The 10,601-nt window shown below is 36.6% G+C and overlaps 1 protein-coding gene across 1 annotated transcript; it reads right to left on the bottom strand.

Moving 5' to 3' along the window:
• Positions 1–206: 206 nt before the first annotated feature.
• LOC110805741 (E3 ubiquitin-protein ligase DA2) lies at positions 207–9,737 on the bottom strand. Its single transcript, XM_022011371.2, has 8 exons — positions 9,431–9,737; positions 8,806–9,183; positions 8,167–8,218; positions 8,007–8,052; positions 7,812–7,893; positions 7,479–7,705; positions 2,761–2,827; positions 207–1,402 (listed from the first exon to the last, which is right to left on the bottom strand). The coding sequence occupies exons 2-8, from the start codon at positions 8,998–9,000 to the stop codon at positions 527–529; spliced, it is 1,545 nt and encodes a 514-aa protein (XP_021867063.1). The 5' UTR covers positions 9,001–9,183; positions 9,431–9,737; the 3' UTR covers positions 207–526.
• Positions 9,738–10,601: the final 864 nt, after the last annotated feature.

Here is a 10,601-nt window from a genome sequence, read left to right as displayed (position 1 = left end):
AATACCAAAGGAGTATTTGAGATGAGCGCAAAATCAAGAGTTGACCGTAATTGGGTCTCAGGTTCAAGTTATTGCCATAATGGCTTGATTTCGAAGCAGTTAATGTAGATTATTCATGTTGACATTTGTAAGTCATCTGCTGAGGAAGAAATAGGAAATACCATGACAAGTTTACTTGAGAGTTGAGACCAGAAACTTAAAGCAGATCCACATTGCAATACCAGATTGCCTTGACAAATCAATCATACACCTCGAAAATGATTTACAATAACCATTGTTTATTAAATGGTAGAGAAGAAAAAGAAAGGGCAAAAAAGAGGGGAAATCACAGGGCACATGAATCGTTTCAAATATCATAAAACCCAAACAAACCTATCACTTGCTGAAATCTGCTCTTTATAGTTTCCTATTACATACGTGTGTATTGACTTGTTTTTTTCTCCTGTTGATGAAGGCAGGATGGTCGAGGGGTACAGGTCGGGAGAAGTGTAGAGAGAACAAATACAACCATAATTACTAATTAAACCTAGTGCCATGCGACTCCCTGAGCAGTTGTTCTAGCTCGAGCCTCAGCTAGCGAAACAGCCATTGCCAACATCATCTGTTCCTCAAAATTCTCAGGAACTATGGGGCCTGGGATGGGAGACTGGAAGCCACTATCTGTAACATATGGTGGAGGGAGTAGGTACTCACCATGATCTGAACAACCACTGCCAGAACCAACTACATAAGGAGGCAGAAGTGGTGGTGGTGGTGGTGGTGGTGGCGGCAGCACAGCAGCCTGAATATCCTCATTTGACTCATCAGAGCTAGCATAAGTGGTCCCAGCCTCAGCAACCTCTGAGCCATGGTCAAACTCCCAGTCTTCTGCTACCACCCTTCGATCATGCAAATTCTTGAATGAGGCTCTCTCAAATGAGTACTTTCTTTGAATATTTTTTCCCCTCTTGGAGTTCCACCTACGATACATTGGTGGAGGTGGTGGTGGCGGAAGTATAACACCCTCACCTTCAGAGTCATCTGAGTTAATGTAGCTAGTTCCCACTTCAGCAACTTCTAGTGCAGGACTAACCTCACATCCTTCAGATATCATACTTGAACTACAAATTTGCTTAGAGGAGCATTCTGCGTGTTTTCGTTGTGTCTTCTTCATCCTCTTTGAACTCCTGCTACTGCTTGGAAGCATGTCTAAACGTGATACTGGCTCACTATAGTGGGTGGAAGATTCTCCGGTTGACTGTTGGCGTTCGGCAAGGGCTGCAATTGCACATGCAAGACCACCAGAAGGGGATGATGATGATCCAACAGCTGGTGCTGTCACTGGTGACATGTAGTGATCTCCAGCTGTATATTGCTCTGGCACTTCATCATTAGAAAGTGAGTATTCCGCTCTTCCGTTCTCCTAGAATAACGTGACGAAAAGGCAATCAGAACAGAAAAAAGATCAGCAGGTTTGAAGATACTTGGGACAAACTGCCATGCAGAATGTAGTATGCAGCCTCCATAAAGGAACAAAGTTTTTCAAATCGATCAACTACTATATTTGGTTATTTACTGCAACATAAGCTTTGGAATTGGAAATAACTATTTTCTTACAGGAAAACAAAAACTATTTTCTCCTAGACGGCCTTCTTCCATCAAGGATCCAGCAAGAGTTGCCCCCAAATTGTTAAAAGTAAGATAGCATAACTAAGCCCTTCTTTCAGACCCTTGTGAGAGAAATCAGATAAATGATTAAACAAATTGCTGTTGGGCCTGATCAAGACTGCTTCAGTTGAGACAAAAGGCAGCAATGTTACCATTTTTTTTCTTTTCTTCCCTTTTGTGTGTGTAAGGTAAAAAGAGTAAGCCATATAACAATAACTTATGCAGATGCTCTAAGTTCATAGAACACAAAGGTGGTGTCAACAATGTGAACTATGGCCATACATACACCCAGAAATATGAAAAAAATATACATAATTACATAATAGCAGCGAGATCATACAAGAAGTCGAGGATTTCAGTTATTCTCATACTGAAGCATGCATTTTATACCAATAATTGTTTTTAAACATGAGTCTTTTCCCCAAGACAAAAGAAAATATAGCCATTTCTACAAATTCAGAGAGCACAGAAATACTTATGCTCATCGCCAACACTTTATGAGACCTTGTAGAAAACACAAGAACCTCTAAGGGAAAAATAACTGAATATCTTATGAGTTGTCAAAATGTGCAAAATTTTAATTCAAACTAAAAGTACTACCTCGCTCCTTGAAGATGTAGCGTAGAAACAAGAAAATATTATTATCAAGTGTTTGTGTTACATTCTTATTGATGTGAATATTCATAATACCAACTTTCCAGAAGTTTTTAATAGAGTTATAGAAATTAATGGTCAAAGGTGCATATTGGAGACCGCATAAAATGCAAATGGGTACATCTTCAAGGAACATAGGCAGTACCTTAAACCCTGTCTATCAAGTGAGAACCCCAACAAAGAGCTATTGACTTAGTTATGATAATGCCACTACTTCATAATTACATTTAAGACAATTAGGCAATAAGATAATTCTTGAAAAGAAATCTTTTAAAATAAAAAAAAAGAAGTCACATAAGATTGTTTTTGGCAGACTCTTCACTTCGGGATAATTATGTGCTTTTCATTTGAATCATAAGATGGTGGATCTATTACTGTACATTTTGATAGGTGAGCTTGATTGTGTAAGATGACGGAAACATTAGATTATTGCATGCAATTCATAAGTAAAATTATTACCTGTATAGAAAGCCAGATAGCTTCCATAACCATAATATCTTCAAGATCCAGGTCAAATTCATCATCCCTGCATCAAGATCAACATATCAGCAGGACTTATAAGGGTACAAAAGTTGAATACTATTTCAGAATCGATTTCGAAGCAGAAGCGAACTGCCAGAACACCCCAACACTACTAAAATTAAGAAAATACTCCATAAGATTCCAGAACAAAAATTAAATCCCTCTTTGCTACTTGGCAAACAAATAGAAGTTTCGAACTTAAGAAAGATACCCTAAATAATGGCAATGAAGGACAAATGCTGACAGCCCTTCTTTGCGAATGATACCAATAGAAGAAGTTTCACGCTTTACAAAGGTACCTTACACTTTGTTTGGATAGCAAGATAAAAGAGAAAGGAAGGGGAGGGGGAGGGAAAGAGGGAGCTTGTTTCCCTCCCTTTCCTCTTACGGTCTTACCCAGACAAAGTGCTCAATAATGTCAATGAAGGACAAATATTGATAGTGCCACCAGGAGGAAAATGACCTGGATGAGTTCACTCGTGGTTTTCAACAGATTCTAAGGGGTAATTACAGTTTACATTATGATGATCTGATATTTTAAGCATTCTACAGGAAGCAGAACAGCAGAAAATAGATATCCAATAAAATATACAAAACAGAACTGGCAATTGATATGCGACAAAGGACAATTCTTTTAATTTAAAACGGTGTGGATGGACACCAAGAGTTTCAAACTCCAGGCTTCAAATAATCTGGTCAAAGTTGCATTACTGCATATCTCACAAATAATCTTCAAATAACTATTTCATAATTGTGCCGAAAATAATTACTTATCAACTTTTATTCAAGCTTCGAAATAAAATGGATTAATAACTAAGTTCATAGAACACACCTTAATAACTAAAATAGCACTTCCTATTCTTCAGAAGAACCACTTTCTAAATATTACTAAACGATGCCTCTACGAAATGCTTTCATCTCAGACACAAAAAAGGGAGCCACAAGGCTGTGTTAATTCATATCAGGTAAAGATTCCGGACAGAAATACAGATCTTAGTGTCTGATACAGAACATGTGAAAACTTGGGACCCGGGCACTATCCTATATTCCTATCTTAGAACACATAAGGGGACACCGCATTGATGAAAATAATATATCCAAATTTCAATGCACACATAAATACACCTACCAACCACATATTTAAGTGACTACTCCAAAATAACAACTTCAGGTCTTAGCAAGTTCTGGATTCTGGACTGCAACAGAGGGAGGGAGGGAGGGAAGGAGAAGCTCAGCCGCCACACCAGGGCTCTGGAAGCATCGAGCAAAACTAATGGTCAATCATCACCAGAGAAGGAGAACACTACCATAGCTCGACCACCACAACAGAATAGCCTCTTACTTCTCCCTGTAAAAGAAAATCCCCAAATTCTTCTTACTTTTTATGGTGGATTTCATCTTGAATTGACAAATCTAGGGATTTTCTCTCAAATCCTAGATCTAAAAAGCCATCAAGTTTAGTAATTGTATGGAAATCTAGAAGGCCAATCTCATCCAGATGCACCTCCCCTCTGACAAACTTCTGGTTGTATCCGCAGTCGTATCCAAATGCCAATCATCGTACCCAACCCGTATTACATACCTGAATGCGTGTTGGGCCGTACTGGTACACTGGCAAATACACCGTGCTTGGGTAACACAGCTACAAAGACATGTACGAAGGCACTAGTTCTATTCAAAAATGAAAATGAAAATCAAACAAAATTTCAACATGTAATAATAAGTAAATTTCAACATGTAACACTAAGTCACTTACTATACATGACGTACTTAGGAAATTTTAACAATTAAATATTATTGGGTTTTGCGGGGAATCTCCCCAAAATTCCTCTGCAACAGGTTGAGTAATCACAAGGGCTTAAATTGTGATTCCTTTTGACCACTTTTATCACGACCACATAACACCACATGTTCTCATTACTAGTCACAATTTTGGTTGTTCTATCGTCACCTCATTTATTATAACTTTGAACAGAAATCATATCTCCCTAAAGGCCTAAATCAACCATCTGCTGTCACCCTTCCCTGAAACCTATCCCATTTACTCAAAAGAGCAGACAAGCCGCTCCACCAGCAAAAATAAACCAAACCAAATTGGAGAGGTTCCTTCAAATCGTTCCACAAACATTTTTTTTTGCTAATTGATATGCCACCAGCTGTATCCTCATTGTCCAGGATCGACAAAGCAATACAAAAAGAATGATTACAATCAATTCAAGATAAGCAGAAATGCCCCATAGTCAAATGGAAACAAAAGCTGTCTGGACTGCTGCTCATTTGTGTAGCTTGAATTAATTCCTATTATCTGCTCAAATTGCCGTCATTTGTTCCCTAGATTGCTTGCTGGACACAAGCATGATACATTACCAGACTCCAAACATCATCTCATTCAGCTTATGTTAATGAAAGGGGCAGTAAGTTGTTGCATAGCAATAGCCAGGCTCTAAAACAAACTCATGATTCAGAAGTCAACACAACATAAAAGTACATTGTATCTGTGGAAACTTGGTGCAATATCATCAGTCTTTTAGATTGACATTCTGATAAGACAGGAGCCTACTAGAAGTTTATAAAATTCAGGGTCCAAGCCTACTGTAGATGTCTAAATAACAGAAAAAGTTCTATTGGGATACTATTCTATAATCAAGTCATGAGAAGTTCCAAAAAGGTAATATCCAAGCTGTCATTGTAACTTGAAGCAAAATTTCCAGCTCTTAAAAAGGATGGAAAAAAGAACTACAACATTCATAAATCGATAATGTGTGTGTCTTGGAAGTGATAAAGTGGGGAGGAACAAGTTCTCATTGAGCCCATTGTAAATCCAACAGCACAAATCCAACAAGAGCTACAAACAGTTCACTAGGAAGGTTAGAAGAGTTCATGTATGAAAACTGGAACAATCCAAAATAGAACTTCACATCCTAGTCGATTATCAAAGTCTATCCCAAGCATATTCTGTTTGGCTCTACTTAAAATAAGGTTTTTCCTGCAAGGATAATGACGATGTTTACTAACACTATAATGAGTCCAATCACTTGTTCACCATCGTACGCTGATACCTCTGAGATCTTTCAATTTTGGGAGCATTATGATAGTAGATTGTAGCATTACTAGCATAAGGCCTTATTAATTTATGACTACAAAGAAGCGGTCAATTTATAGCCAGATAAACGGTTTGCCTACAATTTCAGCAAGAGAAATAGCTTCTTCACCCCATATCAATTATCAACTATTATCGCCAATCAATTGTTCCCATATGCGTAGGGGAATAGCTACCAAATGAACTCTAAAATAGAAGAGGATGCCAGCATACATTTCATTCATTCTTAAACTACTGAATATAAAAATTTGAGAAAGTGTGAAACCAAAATTTGGCTAGTTGCCCAATGAAGAAAGTTCAGTGCTCGCTGGGAATTTATGACTATCCCGACTAATTTTGCTCCATGTCTTGCAAGCATGTGTGCTTCAAGGACGAAGATTCCTCTGGCAGTGATTATGAGTATTGAGTAATACTTGGCAAATAGATAATTTTGTTGAATGTAACTTGCCAACGAGGTATTATTGCTTCCCTCTAGGTATAAGTTGCAGATGCTTCTACAAGAAAAATCCACTCTTGATATGCAAAGGGATTGACATCTCATACAATTTATGCTTCCATAAAATATAGATATAAATGTCCCTGAACATTCTCCCTCAAGTTTCGCATATTCCTCGATAAATGGTAGCAGCTGAATTCTTATTTTTCGCGGGACACCATATAAGTGTCTCTAGCAACAGTAGCATAATAGAGCTACACAAAGGACAGGTGACTGCCATCCAAAGCCATTGTCAAATTGTGACAAGAAAATCATACATGTGCATCCTATATGGATTTAGAAATATATTAGAAAATCCATATACATATTATCAGGTATTATAAACATCCTTTGACACATTAGAAAACTCATTCAATACAAAATAACTGAACAGAGTCACAGACAGGTAATCATCTCGATGGCATATCATTTTCCACTCTTTCCACCATCTCAAGGCATATGTTTGATTGAGTTCAGAGCATTTGCCCAATAATTTCCCGTCCATTCTGATAGAATTTATGTTCAACAACCTTATTGGCTTATTCTAGCTTACATCGCAGCTATATTTGTTTATAATCAACCTCATTGGTAATTAGGCATTTGACAGAGGCAAGCAGTTCCTAAACGATGAGATTCCTAATACTTCAAATCACTTCCACATGTTCCCACCAATAGTCACTTTCCACTCAGCTAAACTCCTTAAACTATGCATATGACCACCAAACATTCAGATTTTACCAGGAATTCTCTCCAGGAAAATAAATAAAGAGCTTTATATTTTTTTGGATAAGAGAAAACTAAGGGATTTACAGAGATTTCCCCAAGTATTCCTTGAAAATATTCCCAATTGTGTCAGAAAGCTAAGGGATGTTACAGAGACTTCCCCAAGCATTCCTTGAAATATTCTCAACTGTGTCAAAATACACATCATAAAAAAGTATTGGCTGTAGAGAACACTGGCAAGTCTAAAAAAAGAGCAGCAAGATATTTACTTCTAGCCAAAAATTACTGTTATCTAAAACCTTCCCGAGGGAAACTCATTACAAATATGCTAAGATGAGATGACAGTTAGTGACACACCTGCCATGTCTGGTATGGGGTTGTCTGAGCATTTGTGTACCATTTGAATCTTGAGAAGGGGCAGTTTCTTCACACTCTACACCTCCCGATGTGCTACAATCAATATTTTCTGTCCGAGGGTCTCTTTCTGAAGAGCTTGTTTCTTCTTTCTTATGTTGTCTCTCCTCCTCCTCTTCCATTTCCTGCTGCCGCATCCGAATCTTGGCTTCAATGACCTTTTGTTCTTCCTGATTAAGTGTCCAATATAAACATAAGTAACCGCCATCTACTTTAGAGCACTAACCGCAGTAAAATGAGAAAAGAGTATGACAAAGCATGTAAAGCATGTCTTACTATTTGCTCTAGTCCCCTCTCCTCCTTTGATTTTCCCCCCCTGTACTCCACAGCATAATTTGAGGTTTTACAGAACGGACATCTATATACAAGTTAAGGGAAGTCGAGTCTCTCATCCTGATGAAGTCAAATAAGATGCCTGATCCCATATAGACAAGAACATTGCAAATAAGACTGAATAATAAAGAAGGATACTGTGTAGGTCTAGTTGAGTTTGGATTCTTCATCTGTAGGAAACACTCTGCCAACAAAGGAACAAAAGAAACAGATAAGCCAAATACAATTGAATATTCACCACCAACCTCCCTTTACTGGTGTGACAATAGATCCACATAAAGGCTGTATTTACAGGTACCTGTACAAATGCTTTTCATACAACATCTTGACCGGTTGAGAGTTGGATAATACTGCAAGAACAAAACAGCTTACTTAGAAATTTCAAACTCGAAGAGTTCAACAGCATACTACAACAACAGAAATACATGACACTTTGATTAGTCCAAACACCTCAAAAGAAAGAAAAGCAAGGGTAAGACCTCCTTGTCTAAAACCGAATAAACTTCTTCCATTTTGAAGCACCTCAATTCAAGAGAACAGATAAGATAGAAGGTTGTCAAATTTCAAATTCTATAGGCTAAATCCACATTATACATTTGATAAGAACCTAACAAAAGGAACAATAATACATTCTAATACGCTGGAAACAACCAATTCCTCCTGTTCTTATAACATTACGAAAAATCAAAGTTGAATTTTATGACCTTGACCCCAGAAAAAAAGAACATCCCAAGCTCCACGCCTAATTAAGCATATGAAATCAAAACAACACCTAGTACAAAAATGGGAAAAACATTGCATTATGATATGATTAAGCATGTCATCCTCACCCACATCCCACTTCCGGCTGTGCAACAACCATATGAAACCAAAAACATCACATAGTGACATAGACAAAATATTCATTCAAAATGGCCAAAGTAGAAATTATACAAACCAAAAAACAAATGGGGCATTCTTCAAGAAGACCACAATCGCACTCGTCGCCTCCCGGGTAGCATGGAGCAAGCTTCGATTCGAGTATAAGCTTCCTAAGCTTCTTATAATCAACATCTTTGATCTGATACAGCCCTTGCGGCCTTGTATACTTCTCATCCACCACCTGCCGCCTCTTCCCCAGCTTATTCCCCATCAACCCAAGACAAAAATGGAAACAACTTCCAATTTCCCACTGGGGAAAAATAAAACTCCTCCAATTCACACAATCAAGCTAATCCAAAAACCCTAATTCTTATGCTGTACAATCCAACATCTTCATATTGTTTTTCAACTCGAAAAGCTGAATTTACTACCAAACCCAACTCAGATTGCATCCCTGCAAACAAAAAAAAAAACAAAAATAATAAATCAAAACAGCTACAAAATCTCAATTCCAAGAAAATATACATAAAATTATAAATCAATGTTTAGGGAAAAATAAACAAACCCAGAACTAAAAAAAATATTGATCCCATTTTGACGAGAAATTCTCAAAAATTACAACAAAATAAAAATAAAATAAAAGAAACCATAAAAAGTGAGAAAAACATCAGTATTAATCTGAAAAATGGAGGAAGAAGCACCTGGAGGAGAGAGAAAAAGGAGAGAATTGGGGGAAGAGTGAAGCGATGGGAATGGAAAGAAGATGAGATATTCGAAGTTTCGGAAATCAGAGATAAAATTGATGAGAGAGATATGGAGGAGAGAGAAAGTTGGGGGAAATTCTTTTTGTGTGTGTGTTTTTGTTGGGGTTTGTTTGCTGCTCTGTTTTCTGGTGCTATAATACGACGACGGGAAAGAGGAGAGAGAAAGTGGGAGAGAGAGAGACGAGAAGGGAAGCAAGGAAGCCTCGACACCAACGATAGAGTAGCAGACCAAGGAAGGAATCGTCCTTTGGACAATTATGGATTTTTCTGTTTTTCTTTTTTTTTTTTAATCCTTTTTGGTTTACCATCTCTTGACTTTTTTTGAGCTAACATGATAAAATAAGAAATGGGGAGATTAGGGAGGAAATAATATAGATATTTGTTTTAGTTATTGTATCAAAGTGAAGGTGTTCCGTGAAAAATATTTTTGGGTGTCTCGTTATGAGAGTTTTGAGAGAAAAAGAAAAAAAAAATTGGATTAAATTAGATGTTTGACTTTCTGAAAAAACTAATTGGAGGTACTAGTACTAGATTAGGAGAAACTTAGAAGAGAATTTTGAGGTTAAAAAACTAATTTTGACGACATATGAGCCTTTTGTAATTAGAGGCTTGAGAAAGTGAATGTAAAACGACTTTTTCCTAATAAAAATTACTACCACTATAACCTTGGTACCCTATATTATTTCCCTCCTAAAAACATTACGCGTGTTTCCTTCTTCATTTCACCCTATTTATTAGACTCGTTTCTTGTTGTAATAAATTTGTATATTAGTATTTTGAAGAACTTGAAAATTGTAGTCATTCTTGTGTATCATTAGTAATATTTCTTGCAAATCAAGAATTTATATTTTAAAATTTTTAATTAAGAATAATTTTTTAAATAAATAAATTTGTTTTATTTATTTAAATTTTATTCAAAAAATAATTTTATTTCATTTATTTAATGTTTACACAAAAAGTATATTATTTTATGTATTCAATGTTATTCAAAAAAACAAAGGAAAAATAATAAACACAATAAACTATTTGTTATGTACGAGAAACAAAGTAACCAATAACAAAGTATGTCAATGTCATTACCTCAAAAAAAAAGTATGGCGATGTCATT

This window comes from Spinacia oleracea, chromosome 4 (assembly GCF_020520425.1).
Source record: "Spinacia oleracea cultivar Varoflay chromosome 4, BTI_SOV_V1, whole genome shotgun sequence".
Lineage (NCBI taxonomy): Eukaryota > Viridiplantae > Streptophyta > Magnoliopsida > Caryophyllales > Amaranthaceae > Spinacia > Spinacia oleracea.
This window is presented reverse-complemented; position numbering and strand designations above follow the sequence as displayed.

Bases quoted from the DNA above. Each gene is read 5' to 3' on its own strand.
- LOC110805741 (XM_022011371.2), bottom strand. From the start codon at position 9,000: ATGGGGAATAAGCTGGGGAAGAGGCGGCAGGTGGTGGATGAGAAGTAT. The intron at 8,053-8,166 runs GTACCTGTAAAT...CTTTGTTGGCAG, and splicing joins TATGAAAAGCATTTGTACAG to AGTGTTTCCTACAGATGAAG. The intron at 7,894-8,006 runs GTATCCTTCTTT...ACTTGTATATAG, and splicing joins AACTCAACTAGACCTACACA to ATGTCCGTTCTGTAAAACCT.